The 21,015-nt window shown below is 39.5% G+C and overlaps 2 protein-coding genes across 6 annotated transcripts in view; one reads left to right on the forward strand and one right to left on the reverse strand.

Annotated features, from left to right (window-relative positions):
* INTS13 (integrator complex subunit 13) overlaps positions 1 to 21,015 on the reverse strand; it is a 66,468-nt gene continuing 45,453 nt past the window's right edge. For 2 of the 4 annotated variants that reach the window (XM_089919976.1, XM_089919977.1), the window contains exon 16: positions 1 to 21,015. This exon is cut by the window's right edge and continues 13,183 nt beyond it. The gene's annotated coding sequence lies outside the window, so the exon portion shown is untranslated. The other 2 variants (XM_089919975.1, XM_022577818.3) reach the window with 2 other exon arrangements.
* The window catches only part of LOC149747968 (uncharacterized), a 13,053-nt gene continuing 2,071 nt past the window's right edge, over positions 10,034 to 21,015 (forward strand). Inside the window, exons 1-5 of one of the 2 annotated variants that reach the window (XM_089919973.1) lie at positions 10,034 to 11,325; positions 11,911 to 12,144; positions 14,528 to 16,260; positions 17,239 to 17,376; positions 18,469 to 21,015. The exon at positions 18,469 to 21,015 is cut by the window's right edge and continues 2,071 nt beyond it. In XM_089919973.1, coding sequence (XP_089776099.1) covers positions 15,189 to 16,260; positions 17,239 to 17,376; positions 18,469 to 19,580 — 2,322 coding nt within the window. In that variant the 5' untranslated portion in view covers positions 10,034 to 11,325; positions 11,911 to 12,144; positions 14,528 to 15,188 and the 3' untranslated portion in view covers positions 19,581 to 21,015. Of the gene's footprint in view, positions 11,326 to 11,910; positions 16,261 to 17,238; positions 17,377 to 18,468 lie in introns of both variants that reach the window. The other variant, XM_089919974.1, reaches the window with a different exon arrangement.

Below are 21,015 nucleotides of genomic sequence, written 5' to 3' on the forward strand. Positions count from 1 at the left end.
CTCAAGTGCTCATGGAACATTCTCCACAATAGATCATATCTTGGGTCACAAATTGGGCCTCGGTAAATTTAAGAAAATTGAAATCATATCAAGTATCTTTTCTGACTACAATGCTATGAGACTAGATATCAGTTACAGGAAAAAAATCTGTAAAAAATACAAACACTTGGAGGCTAAATAACACACTACTTAATAACCAAGAGATCACTGCAGAAATCAAAGAGGAAATCAAAAAATACCTAGAAACAAATGACAGTGAAAACACGATGACCCAAAACCTATGGGATGCAGCAAAAGCAGTTCTAAGAGAGAAGTCTACAGCAATACAATCCTACCTCAAGAAACAAGAAACAACTCAAGGGCTTCCCTGGTGGCGCAGTGGCTGAGAGTCCACCTGCTGATGCAGGGGACACAGGTTCGTGCCCCGGTCCGGGAAGATCCCACATGCCGCGGAGCGGCTGGGCCCGTGAGCCATGGCCGCTGAGCCTGCGCGTCCGGAGCCTGTGCTCCGCAACGGGAGAGGGCACAACAGTGAGAGGTCCACGTACCACAAAAAAATATATATTAAAAAAAAGAAAAAAAGAAACAACTCAAATAAACAACCTAACCTTACACCTAAAGGAATTAGAGAAAGAAAAACAAAAAAATCTCAAAGTTATCAGAAGGAAAGAAGTCAGAAAAATCAGATAAGAAATAAATGAAAAAGAAATAAAGGACACAATAGCAAAGATCAATAAAACTAAAAGCTGTTTCTTTGAGAAGATAAACAAAATTGATAAACCATTAGCCAGACTCATCAAGAAAAAAAGGGAGAAGACTCAAATCAACAGAATTAGAAATAAAAATGGAGAAGTAACAACTGACACTGCAGAAATACAAAGGATCATGAGCAATTACTGCAAGGAACCCTATGCCAATAAAATGGACAACCTGGAAGAAATGGTCAAATTCTTAGAAAAGCACAACTTTCCGAGACTGAACCATGAAGAAAGAGAAAATATAAACAGCCCAGTCACAGCACTAAAATTGAGACTGTGATTAAAAATCTTCCAACAAACCAAAGCCCAGGACCTAATGGCTTCACAGGCGAATTCTATCAAATATTTAGAGAAGAGCTAATATCTATGCTTCTCAAACTCCTCCAAAGTAAAATAGAGGGAGGAACACTCCCAAGCTCATTCTATGAGGCCACCATCACTCTGATACCAAAACCAGATAAAGATGTCACAAAGAAAGAAAATTACAGGCCACGATCACTGAAGAACGTAGATGCAAAAATCCTCAACAAACTACTAGCAAACAGAATCCAACAGCACATTAAAAGGATCATACACGATGAGCAAGTGGGGTTTACCCCAGGAATGCAAGGATTCTTCAATATACGCAAATCAATCAATGTGATAAACCATATTAAAAAATTGAAGGAGAAAAACCATATGATCATCTCAATAGATGCAGAAAAAGCTTTTGACAAAATTCAACACCCATTTATGATAAAAACCCTCCAGAAAGTAGGCATAGAGTGAATTTATCTCAACATAATAAAGACCATAGATGACAAACCCAAAGCCAACATCATTCTCAATGGTGAAAAACTGAAACCTTTTCCCCTAAGATCGGGAACAAGACAAGGTTGTCCACTATCACTAGTATTATTCAATATAGTTTTGGAAGTTTTATCCAAAGCAGTCAGGGAAGAAAAAGAAATAAAAGGAATCCAAATAGGAAAAGAAGAAGTAAAGCTGTCGCTGTTTGCAGATGACATGATACTATACATAGTCTCCTAAAGGTGCTACCAGAAAACTACTAGAGCTAATCAATGAATCTGGTAAAGTAGCAGGACACTAAATTAATGCACAGAAATCTCTTGCATTCGTATACACTAATGATGAAAAATCTGAAAAAGAAATTAAGCAAACACTCCCATTTACCATTGCAACAGAAAGAATAAAATACCTAGGAAAAAACCTATCTAAGGAGAAAAAAGACCTGTATGCAGAAAACTATAAGACACTGATGAAAGAAATTAAAGATAATACAAATAGATGGAGAGATATACCATGTTCTTGGATTGGAAGAATCAACATTGTGAAAATGACTCTACTACCCAAAGCAATCTACAGATTCAGTGCAATCTCTATCAAACTACCAATGGCATTTTTCACAGAACTAGAACAAAAACTTTCACAATTTGTATGGAAACACAAAAGACCCCGAATAGCCAATGCAATCTTGTGAAAGAAAAACGGAGCTGGAATCAGGCTCCTGGACTTCAGACTATATTACAGAGCTACAGTAATCAAGACAGTATGGTACTGGCACAAAAAGAGAAATATAGATCAATGGAACAGGATAGAAAGCCCAGAGACAAACCCACGCACATATGGTCAGCTTATCTTTGATAAAGGAGGCAAGAATATACAGTGGAGAAAAGACAGTCTCTTCAATAAGTGGCGCCGGGAGAACTGGGCAGCTACATGTAAAAGAATGAAATTAGAACACTCCCTAACACCATACACACAAAAAAACTCAAAATGGATTGAAGACCTAAATATAAGGCCAGGCACTATAAAACTCTTAGAGGAAAACACAGGAAGAACACTCTTTGACATAAATCACAGCAAGATCCTTTTTGACCCATCTCCTAGAGAAATGGAAATAAAAACAAAAATAAACAAATGGGACCTTAAAAACTTAAAAGCTTTTGCACAGCAAAGGAAACCATAAACAAGATGAAAAGACAACCCTCAGAATGGGAGAAAATATTTGCAAATGAAGCCACTGACAAAGGATTAATCTCCAAAATGTACAAGCAGCTCATGTAGCTCAATATCAAAAAAACAAACAACCCAATCCAAAAATGAGCAGAAGACCTAAATAGACATTTCTCCAAAGAAGATATACAGATTGCCAACAAACACATGAAAGGATGCTCAACATCACTAATCATTAGAGAAATGCAAATCAAAACTTCCATGAGGTATCACCTCACACTAGTCAGAATGGCCATCATCAAAAAATCTACAAACAATAAACGCTGGAGAGGGTGTGGAGAAAAGGGAACCTAGTTGCACTATTTGTGGGAAAGTAAATTGATACAGCCACTATGGAGAACAGTATGGATGTTCCTTAAAAAACTAAAAATAGAACCAGCATACGACCCAGCAATCCCCCTACTGGGCATATACCCTGAGAAAACCATAATTCAAAAAGAGTCATAAACCACAACGTTCATTGCAGCTCTATTTACAATAGCCAGGACATGGAAGCAACCTATGTATCCATCAACAGCTGAATGGATAAAGAAGATGTGGCACATATATACAATGGAATATTACTCAGCCATAAAAAGACACGAAATTGAGTTATTTGCAGTGAGGTGGATGGACATAAAGAGTGTCATACAGAGTGAAGTAAGTCAGAAAGAGAAAAACAAATACCGTATGCTAACACATATATATGGAAGCTAAAAGAAAAAAAAAAGGTTCTGAAGCACGTAGGGGCAGGACAGGGATAAAGACGCAGATGTAGAGAATGGACTTGAGGACACGGGGAGGGGAAAAGGTAAGCTGGGACAAAGTGAGACAGTGGCATGGACATATATACACTACCAAACGTAAAACAGATAGCTAGTGGGAAGCAGCCACATAGCACAGGGAGATCAGCTCGGTGCTTTGTGACCACTTAGACGGGTGGGAGAGGGAGGGTGGGATGGAGATACAAGAAGGAGGAGACATGGGGATATATGTATATATATAGCTGATTCACTTTGTTATAAAACAGAAATTAACACACCAATGTAAAGCAATTAGACTCCAATAAAGATGTTTACACACCCAAAAAGAAGAACAACAGACTCAAAAGATGAACAAACAGATTTTAAAGAGAACCAAACAACTGACATGTACACAGTGCTATATTTAAAATACATAACCAACAAGGACCTAGTGTATAGCACAAAGTCTGCTCAATACTGTGTAATAACCTAAATGGGAAAAGAATTTGAAAAAGAAGAGATACATGTATATGTATAACTGTATCAATTTGCTGTACACCCGAAACTGAGACAGCCTTGTTAATCAACTATACTCCATTATGAAATTAAAATGTTTTAAATAAAATAAAATGCATGAGCAAAACATAAATAAATAGAACCAAACAGAATTTCTAGAAGTCAACAATTGAATTAATAAAATATCCGTGGACAGGAATAATTGGTTAGCTACAGCTGAGAAGAGAATTTGAGAACTGGAAGAAAGACACAAAGACGTTCAGGAAATATCCCAGACAGAAATGAAAAGTATGAAATAGAAGTTAAAAGACATGGAGTGTAGAGTGAGGTCTAACTACCATTCCAAAATGAGGTAATAGAATAGGTTATAAATAATATTTGTCAGGATAATGGCTGGTAATTTCCAGAATGGTTAAAAGACACAGATCCAGGAAAACCAAACCAAATGAAAACAAAAACAAAAAGCAGGATGGAAAAAAATTCCATACCTAACCACAACCGCAAAACACCAATAGACAAAAAGCCTTCAACAGCCCACAGGGAGAAGACACAGCACCCACAATGGAATAACAATGAGGCTGACAACTGACTTCTCAACAGTAGTGAGACAAGCCAGAGGTAGTAGAATATCTTCAATAGACTGAGATAAAACAATTGACAATCTATTACCTTTAAGAAAATAATTTTTAGATAAATAAAAACTGAGAGACTTTACCACCAATGAGCTCACTAAAGGAATATTAAAGGAAGGACTCTGTTACTAAAGAAATGGTGATCAAAGACATTGGTAATATATGGGTAAAATAAAGCAACATCGATGGTTTATAATAATTGGCTACATTGATTGTCACATAATAAAAATCAATGGGAATAATTGACCCAAAAGACCATTATAGTAGCTCATAAATAGTGAGGGGGTGATCAGAATTAAAACACTCTAAGGTCTTTGCAATTTTTGGAAGGCAAAAATATTGAACAACTATAAACTCTGACAAGCATTCACATTAAAATAATCTGAGGGACTTCCTGGTGGCACAGTGGTTAAGAATCCGCCTGCCAATGCAGGGAACACGGGTGTGATCCCTGGTCCAGGACGATCCCTCATGCTGTGGAGCAACTAAGCCCGTGTGCCACAACTACTGAGCCTGCGCTCTAGAGCCTGTGAGTCACAACTACTGAGCCCGTGTGCCACAACTTCTGAAGGCCTTGTGCCTAGAGCCTGTGCTCCGCAACAAAGAGAAGCCACCGCAATGAGAAGCCCGTGCACGGCAACAAAGAGCAGCCCCCGCTCACCGCAACCAGAGAAAGCCCGCGCGCAGCAACAAAGACCTAACACAGCCAAAAATAAAATAAATTAATAAAATAAAATAATCTGAATAACCACCAAAATAAAAGACACAGAGCTTATTATTTCCAAGTTAATATATGTGAAAGACTCAAATAAGAGGAGGAAGGGAAAACTCAATGAATTTGAAAGACAGCAATAATAAAGAGGGGAGGCAGAAAAGGCAGCACAAAGAGAAAGGACATAATAAGACTTATTTCTACAATCCTAATATTTTAATAACCACAATAAAGGAAAATGTATTAAATTTTCCCACTAAATAAAAAAGCAAATGTCAGTCTGGATTTTTTTAAAACCCACTGGTACTTATAGAACGTTTGAAAATCAAACTGATAATCAATGAAATAAATCATTTAGTGTTTGTGTTTTCCCTGAATTTTCTTGTTTTAGAATCAGGCTACAGTGAAGTGGCCCCCGTAGTCACTGTAAATAAGCAGTTACTAGGCAACCGCTGCACACAGCATATCTAACCATGCGCTGCTGAGGTTCTGAGCAGGAAAAGAAGCAACCTCGAATGTTTTTAAGATCAAAACTTTATGAATTTTCTAGCCACAGTTTTTTGAGTTGTATGATTTTTAGATCTTGCACATGAAATATACTTTTCTTTTGGAAAAGTATCTTAAAATCAAGATTTTAAGAATGAGATCATTCTCTATTGTTTACTTCTTCGATCATCCCGTTCATCAACAAAAGGAACACAGAATCTAAAACTCTGGCAAAGTTATTCTATTATTTATATTCTAATTGTTATCACTTGTTGCAGAGAATAGAGTCCATTAAGTTCCTACCTATTTAAATGAACGGGACTTCCCTGGTGGCACAGTGGTTAAGAATCCTCCTGCCAATGGAGGGGACACAGGTATGAGCCCCGGTTCGGGAAGATCCCACATGCCATGGAGCAACTAAGCCCGTACGCCACAACTACGGAGCCTGCGCTCTAGAGCCTGCGCGCCACAACTACTGAAGCCCGTGCGCCTAGCGCCCGTGCTCCGCAACAAGAGAAGCCACTGCAATGAGAAGCCGGCCCACAGCAATGAAGAGAAGCCCCTGTTCGCCGCAACTAGAGAAAGCCCGCACGCAGCAACGAAGACCCAACACAGCCATAAATAAATAAATAAATAAATAAATTTTAAACTAAATAAATAAATGAATGAACAGTAGCTTTCTGACGGACTCAATCACATATTCTCAAGCTCTCCAGTAAATCTGTTTCAGGGTTTCTTTAACAGTGTGTGTCATGAAATGGAATTTGAAGTGCTCAGTCTGTTCGACACTCTGGAGTCACTGAAGTGCTTCCAAGTAAGACAGCCAAGTCAGCAAGGGTAGTTATTTCTGTTAATTCTCTTATGATTGCCACAGGGAGAAGGATTCACTTTAGTAAGTTCTTGAGGCCTATTACTACAAAATCATAAAAGGTGAAGAATCAAAAGAGACCATAGGGAACTTCTGGTCTGACCCTCTCTAATTGAACAACTGCAAAATCTGAGACCATGGGAAAGGAAGTGAGGCTCCCAAAGTGTACTAGCTGATTCATTGTGAAAGGGACAAGAACCCTTTGACTCCCTCCAATTCAAAGAGCTTTCCATTCACTCCCCCACTTTCCATTGATCATTTCTGTTGATAAAGCCTTGAATGCCTAATACGCAGAGTACAAACTGTTGAGTGGAGGGACTTCTGGTTTTCAGGACTCATCAGAATGAGGGATTCTAACTTTCTTGGGTCATTGATTCCCAGTGAAACAGCTGGCAGTTTGTCCGGGTCCACATTCCCTTTCTGTGACATACGTGCATTCCCTCCTGGCACCACCATCCTATTCACAGGGAGTTCAAAGGGTGGACCCCGGCAGGTGTGGGAAACCTGCAGGGGTGGCAGTCATGCTCATACAATCAGCTACTTTCCCAAAGGCAGCTTCAAATGTTGCTAGTGCTTTGCCACATTTCCCCCCAGTCATTTTTTAGTGAAATTGTCTTTTTATATTTAGACAAGATGAAACCCTTCCTTGATGTTTACTTTTACTCTCTTCATGTGAAAGGATGATGGAGATATTAAAGAGGGTCTAAGATAAGTAACTAAAAAGCCTAAAGGACAGGAAGTGGTTTCTTTGCAGGAGTCGAATGAGCTGGGGATGTTTACCTAAGAAGAGACAGCTAAGTGATGATTTAAGTGCAGAAAAATACGTTAAGGAGGAATTGTCTCATTAAAAAGCAAAGTGCTAATCCTTAAGGTAACTTCAAATTCGGGGTTCTGAAATGTTATATTGCCACTAGAAATAATAACAAACTGTATATTTGATAAATTCTATATTTATGTGATTAGCTCTATCAGTGTGTTTTTCAGTGTCTGTGGCATTTTGTAACTATATTAGCAATGTATGAGAGTTCCAGTTTTCCCACATCATTGCCAGCATTTGATACTGTCAACTTAAAAAAAATTAATCATTTTGGTAATTATGTGCTTTTTATATCCTAAGAATTCTTTGTCTAATCCAAGGTCATAAAGCTTTCCCCCAAGTTTTCTTCTAGAAGTTTTATAAGTTTAACTCTTATATTTAGATATAACCTTGATTTTTCAAACTAAAATTAAGTTCAAGGCACAAGCCAGGGAATGGGCTTAGGAATGCTTTGGCCAAAAAAAAAAAGAAAAGGAAAGCATGGGCAACAGTTATTTAAGTGAGTAGTATTTTATTTTGTTTTTGCAATTTACAAGTAAAACCAATAATCATTTCAATATTTCTCAACATTCTGTGTGTAATACACACAAACAGGAATTGTGGGCAGGGAAGAATCTCAAGAAGTAGTAGACCCACTGACTTTTTCCTAATGTGTTTCCATTTATGTAAAGGGATGAGTCATGAGAATTTAAATAATAGAAAATGTTTTTAAAGCAGCACACATTTCACTGAGAAACATAAGGTATAGACCAGTGATTCTCAACAGGGAAGGAGCCATATCCTTCTATGGAGACATATCAGAATCACTGGGGAGGCTCTTTCAAATTATACATGTCCCCCATACCTATGTGCTGAAATTCTGGCAAAAACCCTCCCTTTTCCCACTGAGAATAATGCATATTGAGGCACTGTTACAAAAGGGCATATTTTAACTCTCAGATAAGTTGCTTTGGGAAAAGCTGTGGATCACTGTTCTAAGTGCTTTGGGAGTTGTCTACTGAAGATTCATGGATGCTTTTAAACTGGGTCTTAAAGCATAGGGTTTGGATAGACAAAGAGGGCAAAGATCATTTCAGGTTTGATAATTGGTAGAGAGACAGGAAAATGACCAGGAGTTGTTTACTTTCCCCTGGATCACAGGTTAATGCAGGGAGATACGTCTGGAAGGATAGATTAGGGTTAAATTGTGGAATATAAACTCCATAAACGTAGGGGCTTTACCTATCCAGTTCACTTCTGTATGCCCGGCACCCACAATAGTACCTTGCACATTAAACAGGCCCTCGTGAATGTTGAATTAATGAAGTCTTGACTGTCAAATTAAAAATTTAGGACATTATCTTCCAGCATCTAGACAGTGGAGAATAACTGAAGAGAGTCATAGAGACATAAGCCTAGAGCTCCAGCAAGAGATCAAGACGAAGCTATAGGTATGAGAAGCTAAGGTATAGAGAGAAGGCAAAAGTCAAGAACCAACATCCTGGAAACATGCAAAGAGAGGGTAAGACTAAAGAAAATAAGAGAGAAGGGCTGTTAGATAATAAAAACAACGAACATAAAATGTCACTTCATAATTTACAGACTCTTCCATATGCATGATAACAGGTAAGATAGGCATAGCTTCTCCCATTTTACATAGACTTCAGTGGTGGAATAGTAATAATAAAACATTACCAACCTAAATATAAGAAAAGAACAAAGCCAGTCACAGAAACTAAAAGTAATGTTAAGAATAAGGGGTGAATCAGTCTGGACAATAAGGAAACTGGAAACACAGTATGTTTGAACAGGGAAGGTTTTATGTAAAGAATTATTAACTTAAAGTAGGAGAGTAGCTAAAAAAAGATGTAAAGAAGACTCCAAGGGTACCTAGGGCTGCTGGAGAGTGCCTAAGGAAGAGAAAACTTGGGGGAAGGCCCACTCTCCAATAGTAAGGTTTAGATCTCTTTAGAGAAAAGGATGGTTGCCACCCATGGGATGGCAGGGAAGTTTACTGGGTTGTCAGATGCGGAGCTGGTCCACAGTCACCAGGCAGCAGGAGACAACCTTGCAGGGTACAGATGCACCGACGCTGGTGGGAGGATGCACAGACAGGGTCTGGGTGCCGCTGCTGACACGAGGTCTGGAACACACCAGCGTCCAGGCAGGAGGGTCATGGTTAGTGGCCAACTGGGCCTGGGCTGGACTGCAAGGTCACCAAGGGACAGTGTGAGGCTGGTGCAGAGCGCACTGGATATCCGCTTCCACATACAGCCTTGCTGAGCCCTACAGCAGGAGCTACCGAAAGCAAAACAGCGCCCGGAAACCAGACGCCTCCTTCTTCCTGCAGTGTCTCTCCAGTGCCCTCTACTGGCCAAGCTTAACATCGTGTTCAACATAAAGAAGAAATGCTACAGACACTAGTCCATTGGGAGCTGAAAAGGAATACATTGCAACTAGGGCCGTGGGTTATTCCACATTTTCCGGTGTGCCTGCCTGTACATGACTGGGCTGTTCTATAACAAGTTCCAGAAACGAGAGGAGGCTGGGCGCGGGGTGCTGGGAGAGGATTGAGGTGGGGTGGGGAGGGGAAGGCGTAATGATGAAGCGGCAGGTTAACACGCAACCCTAGAGAAAAGAGAGATTTTATGTCCCAGCACGTCCATGGAAAACCCCAGAAAACAGTAAAAGCCAAGACTGGGTCTCCTCCCCGAACCTGGGCTTTCCCCACAGCAAGAGGCACTGAGGATTTTTTTTTTTTTTTTTTTTTTGTGGTACGTGGGCCTCTCACTGTTGTGGCCTCTCCCGTTGCGGAGCACAGGCTCCGGACGCGCAGGCTCAGCGGCCATGGCTCACGGGCCCAGCCGCTCTGCGGCACGTGGGATCTTCCCAGACCGGGGCACGAACCCGTGTCCCCTGCATCGGCAGGCGGACTCTCAACCACTGCGCCACCAGGGAAGCCCGGCACTGAGGATTTTGACCTACCAGCCCCGAGTTATTTGCTCACCTCTCTGGCCAGAGAAATGGGTGACTACGATTGGGAGCTACATCATTTGGTCATGAGGTAGGCGAGGGAAATTTTCCCAAAGGCAGGTTGTTATGACCAAAAGAGGGACAGGGATGCTGAGAAACCTCTGATGTCTATTATGGGGGCACAGATGAAAATGGGAATAAGGCTATCTTTGCGGAAGGCTTTTTATTGCTGTATTGTATTTGTTTTTACTGTCTTATTACATTAACTCATCCTTTTATGAGCACCGTATTAATCTCTAGGTACCGCTGGATGGAGATCACTAAAGGAGCCATGCAAGGCAGACTCTATGTCAAAATGCATCAGTGGTCTCCCTCTCTCACTTGTGCTTTCACCACAGAGCAGTGATGTTTTGAGATAGTGGGAATCTGTAATTCTCCATTGATGCAAATGATATGTGAAAACAAAAGGATTCTAAACCCTAAATATTGCTCTGAAGATAGATAAGAAATAATCGGTTGAGCAGTTTGCGGTTCAGTAAGGTGATATCCAGTTACCCAAGTGGAGCTAACTATACAGAAGCCATGGATACCAGTAAGAAACGCACGGGAGCGGACCTCGCCAGCACCCGTCAGTCCCTGGACTGGATCCGAAGAGTTTCAGCAATACCATATCTTGCGCTGGTGCTGACCTCTGTCTCCATGCATGGGCTGGCTGTGACAACTCACTATTCATGTGCAGAGACCCGAGTTCTTCACAGCGTGCCAGACACAGCTGCTCTCATTGGAAAATTATTCTATTATCCAGTTTCTCCATATGCCTTCCAAGGGAAAATAAGTCAGTTTCAGGTAAGCATCTAAGTATCTCTAACCAATCTGTTCAGCACCGTGTTTTGTAGATATTAAAAATAAACAGGGTTCAAGATTTCCAAGTAGTCCCTGTAACCCTGTAATAGTTTATATGTAGGTGTCTCAGGGCACTGTCCAAGAAAATGAAAGTACTTTTAAAGGCTTACAAATAATGAGTTACTGTAAGGAACCTAGTCTGAGAGGAAAAGCAATCCAATATATGAATTTAATAGAATTTAGCATTTTTAGACACGAGCCTTAATTGTCAATCATATTAAATAGTTCCTAGGCTTTGTAAACTTCTTTTAATGAAATACTTGACCCAGTATTTTAATGAGTTTAATGATTATTCTGTGATTTCTACTCAAAGTTTATGTTTTTCAAAAGAACTTTATGAACCTGAGAAGAAAGAAGTATATTCTTAGCATTTAAAAAAAAACTGGTTTATGATTAAACTTGAAATGTATACCTCAACAGAGATCTTTAACTCTTGTTATCAGTGCTCTGGCACAGGGACAGAGCAAACAAATGTAAAACCTCTTCCTAAAGGCAAGTTCAGACTCTATTTCATGTGTAATTGAACAGGTTACAGGGGTTCGTTCATAACGTCAAACTGCCAAGATGGCTGGAATATAATCCTTCTATCAAGACCTTGCAAGGACTGCCCTTAGAAGATGAAGGAAGAGATTACCAAATCATGGTGCTAGTGTCTGGGGATTTCTGTTTCCAGCAAACATGAACAGCCTCCATCACCTTTACCCTTCATGTGCTGGATAGGGATGAAGTAAAGGAAGCAAGCTTGATTCCTTCTCCAAGTGGGTAAGTGTCTGCATTAAAAAAGTACCAGGACACCTGGGTGTGGTGCTCAGCCTATGAGTTTAGTCAGAAGAGCAAGGGCAGGATAGGAAGAAGCAAAACCTTGCACTGGAGGAAGAATAAGGAACAGAAAACCATCACAAAAGGGAGAAGTAGACACATTTCACAGTGCTGCTAATAAACAGGCTCTTAGAGCAAAGCTTATTATGGTAATTCCTTGAATTGGAAAACAACCTCCCCAAATAAATGAACTCTTGGGAACTAAGTTTTTATTTCTCATACCATTTTATTTTACACTCATGGACCACGCACTAACTGAGAACAGTCCTTTTCTCTTTTCCTCCTTCAAAAAGCAGCATCTGAATACACATACGCCTGGTAAGCATAGAATACATTGGAATATTATGGTAACAGTAAGGGAGGAAAACTGGGAGACTGGGCAACAAGGATGACGGGCTAAAAAAGGAACACAGTGTATTTTACATGATTTTCATTTTTGTGCCTTGTGAATCTTATATTGTGTTCATGTATTATCTGTTTTAAAATCGATTAAAAGGTAATTCTATATGGTTTAACAATTCACATTTTGAGTATTTTTTATTTTCCTTAAGTTATTTTCCAATATGGAAATTACCATCTTGTTTGCTATCCCTCTTAATCTAAAATTTTGAAGTTTTTCTCTAGAAAGTTGCTTTTTAACTTCTAGAATAATTTTTATGCAAAACTATGAAACCTAGAGTTCAGGCCAATAATAACCAACTCTTACACAGTAACTCACAATTTATAAGGTGTTTTCCCATGTATCATTGCATCTTTTTTCATCTTTTTTTTCATTTACCTATGCATTCATTCATTAAGAATTTAGTGAGTGTCTACTATATGCCAGATCCCTGAGCTGGGCGTAGGAGATAATATGAATAAATTGCTGCTGAGGAACTTGCTCCAGTAGGGTGTGTGGAAATGTAATTTAAAAATGGTAATATGGTGCAAAGAATGCATTACATATATCTTATATATGTAAGATATAGAGGCTAAATTCGTAGATTAACTCACCTTGGGGGAGGATGTTGGCAAAACTTTTTGGATGAGGTAATGTCCATGATGGATATTTAAAGTTGAAGTCAGCTAGCCAAAACAGGAGGAAAGGCACTATAGGCTCAAAGAAGGACCTGTTGAATGGTTACAAAAACATTAAACAGAATGTTATGTTTGGGAAACCACACAAAATTTGGCATTGCTGAAACACAGGGTGAGCTGGGTAGTGGCGGGACATGAAGCTGGAGAAGTTAGCAGAGGCTGGATCTCGAAAAGCCTTATGGGCTCCGTGGCACATTTGAAAGTCTTAGAGATGAAGGGAAGAAATGGAAGCCTTAACAATGCATTCAAAACAGAATCTAATCATTTCACCCTAAAAGTTAATCCTGTTTTCATTTTCTTAAAAGAACTAAATTTTTTTTTTTTATACTTTTTGGTTTAGCATACCTGTTCATTTCAACAGTAAACTAGGGCTATACTGTGCTCACATCCTTTCTGGATCTGTGAGAGTTATTACTTGGGTTTCCATTCAGCAAAGCCACGAGCTTCTAGAGACATTGGCCTCACAACCCCAACTATGGACTAAAGTCAAATCATGGGCTATTACTTAAAAGAGCGCATTTAGTAATTGCAGGGACTACTAACCAGTACTTCCATTTAAGAGGAGGTCCACTGTTGGTCTTGATGCAAAAGATGTGAGATAAAGTACAAGAGAGCAAAGCAAAAGGAAGGATGCAAGGAAAAGAGGGATACAGAAGGATGAAAGAAAAAAAGAATGCAAGGAAGGAAAGGACACAAGGTAGGATGAAAGGAAGGACACAAGGAAGAACACAAGGATGGGAAGGATAGGAAAGGTCACAGGGAAAAGACGAGAAGGGACAGAAAGGAACAGGACAGGCGCAGTAAGAGTGAAAGTCTTATTGTGTGCCAGGTAATAACTTGCGAAGTGCATATATCAATTAATATTCAAAATAGCTCTGCAAGGGAAATTTTTACACCCATTCTCTATTCGAAGAAACAGAAGCTCAGATCAGTTAAATAACTCAGAACTTTCTAACTCCAAAACAACTTTCCCACTGAAATTCTTACCTTCTGATCAAAGTCAGAACACCTGAATTAGGATCAGGTATTTACTCTGTGCCTTTGGACATTTTTCTTAGCACTTTGAATCTCAGCTTCTTCAACTATAAATTAGGGATTATAATAACTGTCTTCCCTATCCTCCTAGTTATTGGAGGTAACAATAAACGATGTATGAGAGAATGCTATATATACCCAGAAGGCCTACATAAAAATAAGGGATTGCTAATAAAGCAATAATCCATGCTGTATTGTTCTTTTCAATCTTCAGTATTAGGGCTCACGGAGGCTCAAAGGAGTTTTCCACCATCATAGCTGAAATTACTCTTAAAGCAGCTGCCGAAACTCTTGGTGTTCAAGACCGTCTCTTTTTGGTACACACACTGGCAGACTATTTCCACTTGGATCCTTCTTTGGTGACCATGAGCACATTCAGAAGCAAGGTAAACAAGCATCTCTGGAACCTTCCAGTGTTGGCTGAAGATCCTAGGCAAGTCATTCCTTTACAAGGTCACTCTGTACAATTCCACTGGTCTATGGAATATGTTTCTACAGCACTGCGAGAGCTAATGCAAGTTTTTCAACAGCATGCTTCCTCTAAGTATCTTGCCCAAATCTTAGGATATAAGATTGAAGGTTGGAGATTACTTCAAAAATCTCAAAGAAGACCCAGGCAGTTAAGGGCTATCCCAGTCCCAACAGTGGGGCCAAATGAAATGATGAGAAAACCAAACAACCCTTTCTCTGTTTCATTACCCACCTTAGTGTCTCCTTGGATCCCTAAAGATGAGGCCCCTTCAATTTCTGGCTTATTTGCTGCCTTAAGACAGATCACTCCTATCCTCCATCCTGCCTTTATTCCAGGTACTCCAAGGTATACAAAGATGACAAGGCCACTGCATACAGTAGCATCACAGAATTCATGAAAGGAAATGTCCTTGACAACAAACCTTGAATATTCTTTTGCTTTTCCTGAGGTCCTTCCTTCTATGGTATTAACAGCTACTTCATTCACAGATTCTGACTTCCTTCAGAGTAGAACTTCTACAGTATCAGTGTTGTTAGAAAAACTAGACTTGACAGAGTGGGAGATAAGGGGGCACACCCCAATCCACGGAACAAAAATACAAAAGCATCCTGTTTTATCTGACCTTGTCTCAGAGTCAGTTAGTCAACCTTGGTATTCACGAGCCTTTCTTGCGTCATCCAAGTACTCTCATTTTCCTGGGTCCTCAGTCTCTGAGGAGGTGATACAGGATGTGGCCACACCTTCCAAGGGACTATCTTCAATGACAACATTCCTCTGCAGATGGAGTGGCTCTCACCCAGTCTACCTGGGAAGGTTTGTACAGTCACCTAACAGTCTCCTGATACCTGCAGCCTCAGCGAGGGAGATATTGGCAGTCTCGCATTTTCCCCTTGAGTTCAGCCAGTTGCCCCTGTCAAGCTGGCTGAGGCAGAAGCATCTTCATGAGCATGGTCATGTGTCTGAGACTCCTGAAGTTTCTCAGTGGACTCATTCGTTCCCCACTCCTACAGAGACAGTTTCACCTCTTGGCATGAGCGTAAATACCAAATTTGCATGGGATAGTACATTTGACTCAACTCTTTTGCTGTGGGAAACTGCTCATTTCTCCAGCAACCACTCAGAGGAAGACTCGTCATCTGATGTGATTTTGAAAACTCGACCTTATTCTAAGGAGACCTCATCATTTACTCATTTACCTGATTTATTGGATTCATCCCTTTCTGAGCTGCCCAAATTTGCAAATGCATTTGAGTTACCTGAAAGCATGGGCTCAAAGACTATAATGCATTTTCTTAGTGACTGGTATTCAGGCATAGAACATTTAGCTTTTAGCAAATTCTCAAGAACTAGCCAAACTTCACCAGGCGACACAATGTTTAACCTGGATCCTACTGGAATGGTGGTAAGTCACCCACGTACCACCCAAAACTTATTGACAAGATATGGGACTATTTCTGACGTTAACAACATGCAAGGTAAGATTGTGGTAGTTGCTTAGTTTTCTATTTGCTGTATTTTTCAGTGAATCTTTATACTAACAAGTAGTAACCAAATAATGTTGGTTAAAATATTCAGATTAAAATAGTGTTAAGATTAAAATACAGTGCCTAATGTTAGCTGTGATGACGTTATGAGTGCTGGATTTTCTTCTGTCTATATTTTCTGTATTTTCCAATATTTCTACAAGGAGCATAGTGATTTTCAGGAGGAAAAATTTTTAAGAAAATATTATGTAAGAAAAGTCAACAACAAAATGCAGTACCCATTTTATGCCCTCTACACATTAAATACAATTCAGATTTATCAAAGATTCACAAATGTGGAAGGAACTTCAAGCCATCACTTAGACCATACTCTGTCTAGTTACTATTATTCCTTAATTATCTCAGAAAGACACTGATAATCTGTTGCAACCTTATGGTTCATCATAATTAGAAAAAGGCTTGCTAACAAATTCAATCTCTTTTGGTAAAATTAAGACCATCTTCTCTCTCACCATATACTCTAAACACAGGCAGTACTGTGATTAAGAATTCAGTATCTATAGTCAGACAAGGGTTCAAAATCTAGCTCTATAACATACTATTTGTGTGACCTTGAGTAGCTACTTAATTTTATTATTTTATTTTCGTCATTTATAAATTGAGGATAATCATTATCCCAATACGTTTGTCATGAAGGTAAAATGAAATATGTACTTAGTGCAGTGCCTGGCATTGGGTGAATGTTCTTTAAATGCAACCTGTTATCATGTCTGCCCAGCTTCTCTTTTCTGAACTAGGTAACTCATATCGGAGTGATTCTCTTAGAACTTGTTTCATATTGAAGCATACTTGTATGGTAACTTCCATGGAAAATTGCATGGATGATTTTTAATTCTGGGGGATTTCCTATGTTTCAATTAAACATCTAATTTAAATTGAGGCTCACCATTTTATCTGGATTCACTACAGAGTTTCCAGAGACATCATTTAGACAAGGTACAACCAGTTTGTCTCTCACTAAATATGAACTGCTTCACGCAACAAAGAGTCTGAAGACATGTGCTCTCCATCCTGAATCTCAGAAACCCGAGGACATGTCACCCCCAGGTAAGCAATTCTATCACCAAGGAGGGAAAGCTGATGGAACTTGAGCCTGTTTGAAACTTATCTCCCTGGTAGTTAGAACATACACCGTTAGTCAATCCCATGAAATATGCAACAGTGCTCAGATCTCCCTTCAAAATAGTCTTTCCTTCATCAAGTAATTGTCCCATCCTGTCTTCTAGATTCACTGCTTTTTCCTAGTATGACACTCTTCTTTCCAACTTAGTGCGACTCACAATATCTAAAGCCACCTGCCTTTGTTATATGGCAGCATATTGCCATTTTTGCGATAGTCACCTACCTCATCGTCTCTCTCAGACAACACCAAACCTTTTCTGTGCAGAGCTTGAATTGTTTTCTAGGTGCCTTGGGATTTAAATGTGTTCTTTGAAATTAGAGCACTAGTTCATTACTATGTTTCTGTTCAATTATACAACCGTTACGTCCTGAACTTTAAAAAATGTCCCTCTTGAGCTTTTTAACATAGACATACAGACACACACACGCACAAACACACACACACAATCAGTTTAGAAATTTGAGCCCACTGCCAAAATATTGTTTTTCTGAAGCCCTCTAACCCAGACTTAGTTACTTGATACTACTAATGAGCTAATCTCAAGATCTTCTTCCATACTATAATTTAAGGCTGAGAGGATTAGGAAATTTGGAAACTAACAACCTCTGTGAATATGTAGAAGTAGCATCAAAGCTATAATGCAAACTCTACCAGTTGATGATAAGACAGAAGATAAAGAAGGTCAGAGAAGAGGGAGAGGGAAGTGAGAGAAAGAAAACCAAAAGAGAAAGTGCAGACAGAGCTTAAGACGGATGAACCTGACCCTTGAGTAGATGGAGGAAGTGTCCCCAAATCAAAGGCTAAAAACAGAGATGAAAGAAGTCAGTCTCTTTCACTCCTTCCTGGAATTACTTATGTGGTACCCAAATACAGGATGTCTGTGATTTCCCACATTCCTATGCAAATCAGGTCCAAAAATGGATATGGGGGGGAAATAAGTCAACCACCAAGACAACCTTAAACATCTAAATAAGAATGGTTTTTGTTGAAATTTGGTTCTTGTTTGCTCCTTCTAGGTCAACCCAACACATCTCCAACAGTTGTTAATCCAATTCAACTGATAACAGCAACTGTCGGGCACAGACTCCATTTCCCAATCCATCCTGACACATTTTATGATCAGGAAGATGGCAGCTCAACTCATGTGACACTTGCAATAAAATCAGTAGATGCATATCCTTCAGGCTCAGAAAGCTGGCTGCAATTTAATTTGACTCATCAAATACTATATGGATATCCCCTAGAACCGGACTTTCAGTATTCCCCTCAGGACTTTATTCTTCGTGCCACAGATTCTGGGGGCCTGGCTGCTCAGATGCTTTTCACCATTGAACTGAAGCTGCCCAGAAGTACACCCTGCCACACTTACACTCTGTGCACTAAAAACAGTTTCTACTCATTTATCAAGAAGAGAGAGAGGATTAGTTTGTTTTTTGCTGAACTCACTGACTATCTAAACTCCAGTAGCCCTGAACAAATTGTATTAACCACCCTGAGACCAGGGTCTACTATTATATCCTGGTATAACAGAACCTTATGTGAAGTCAACGGCAGTTCTCTGAAAAGGTGTCCTAATAGAAAAATTCAGGAAGTGATGTTTAAACGAAGAAGGCCTGATGGGAATGTCCATCCAGATTTTGCATATGCTATGTCACCGGAATACAAAATTGGCACAATTGAGAACATCACATATGGTGGAATCTGCCTTATTCTGGAGCCAGATAATGGGTCGTTAATTGAAAACAGCATTCTTGCCTCATCTAACGTAGAAAATACCCACTGGATTAGAAATCTTATTTTGGCTTTGTTGGTAAGTATGTGTATACTGATTGTGGCAATAGCAGCAAGTGTAGCTTACCACTTCTGTAGGAACTATAAGACTTTTCTTATTCCTCAGTCCCTGGTGTTTCAAGGGAGAACCTTAATAAGTAATTCAGGCCAAGAAATGTATGTGCTAAGGCCGAGAAAGCCCCCTATCCTGGAGTGTGAGGTTCCACCCTCACCTGGATTATGGAGAGGGACACCGTTGTCTTCTCAACATCAACCTTACAGAGAAAACGTGACCTCTGCCACAGACACAAGAGTTGTCAATCTTCCAGCCTTCAAAACGTCAACTCCCATTCCATGATGAAATGGATCTCACTAGCCAGAGGAGAAGTGAGTAATACTATCAGAAATCCAAATGTATCAACAACTGTATGAGAAACAGGGATAACTGATCTAGAAAGCAGGTAAAATAAACAATTGCTGAGTCAAATTGTAAAAAGATAAGCAATAAGTAATTCATCCTCCATGTTAACTGTATTAACATACTACCAATTAATTCTAATCACTTATTTCTCCTTAGAAGCCTGATGGTCAATTATAAATTTATGTCACCCAGACCACCACTACCATAAACAAATCATGTAATGAATCATCCATTATGGAAAGAAATTGCATCACTGGCAACAGCATTTCCAAATGTAAAAAAATGCCGTAAACTGCCGGCCCAAGATACTCATCACAACCTTCAGTATGAAGGCATAAATAATATAACTATAAATAACAAATTCTGCAATAGGTTAAGGTTTGACTGTGTATAGGAAAGAATGATTAAATGTTTACCTCTCCATTGTATTTTTTTTTTTTTTTTTTTTTTTGCGGTACGCGGGCCTCTCACTGTTGTGGCCTCTCCCGTTGCGGAGCACAGGCTCAGCAGCCATGGCTCACGGACCCAGCCGCTCCGCGGCATGTGGGATCTGCCCGGACCAGGGCACGAACCCGTTTCCCCTGCATCGGCAGGCGGACTCTCAACCACTGCGCCACCAGGGAAGCCCCCTCTCCATTGTATTTTTAAAGTTTTTGTCCAGTTTTATTGCGATATAGTTGACATACAGCACTGTATAAGCAATGATTTCACTTACATACATCATTCAATGATTACCATGATTTAAAGAACATCCATCATCTCATATAGATACATTAAATAAATAGAAACAAATATGTGTCATTGTGATGAGAACTCTTAGGGTTTACTCTCCTAGCAACTTCCATATATAACACACAGCAGTGTTCATTATCTTTATCATGTTGTACGTTACATCCCTAGTACTTCTTTATCTTACAACTGGAAGTTTGTACCTCTTGACCGCCTTCATCTATCCCCCCTCTGGTAGCCACAAATCTAATCTCTTTTTCTATGAGTTTGTTTATCAGTTTGTTTTTGAAGTATAATTGACCTACAACTCTAGGTTAGTTCCTGGTGCACAACATAATGATTCAATATTTCTATAAATTTCAAAATGATCATGAGAAGTCTACTTGTCATCTGTCACCATACAAAGATATTACGTAGTTACTGACTATATTCCTCACACTGTACATTTCACACCCTTCACTCATTTATTTTGTAACTCAAAGTTTGTACCTCCTAATCTCCCTTACCTCTTTCTCTCCTCCCCCTACCCAGCTCCCTTCTGGCAACCACGTGTTTGTTCTCTGAATCTATAACTCTGTTTCTATTTGATTTTGTTTGCTCATTGGTTTTGTTTTTAGATTCCACATATAAGTGAGATTGTACA

The sequence above is a fragment of the Delphinapterus leucas genome, chromosome 11 (genome assembly GCF_059928025.1).
Source record: "Delphinapterus leucas isolate spDelLeu-1000000601 "Yukka" chromosome 11, BTC_Dleu_Yukka2, whole genome shotgun sequence".
NCBI lineage: Eukaryota > Metazoa > Chordata > Mammalia > Artiodactyla > Monodontidae > Delphinapterus > Delphinapterus leucas.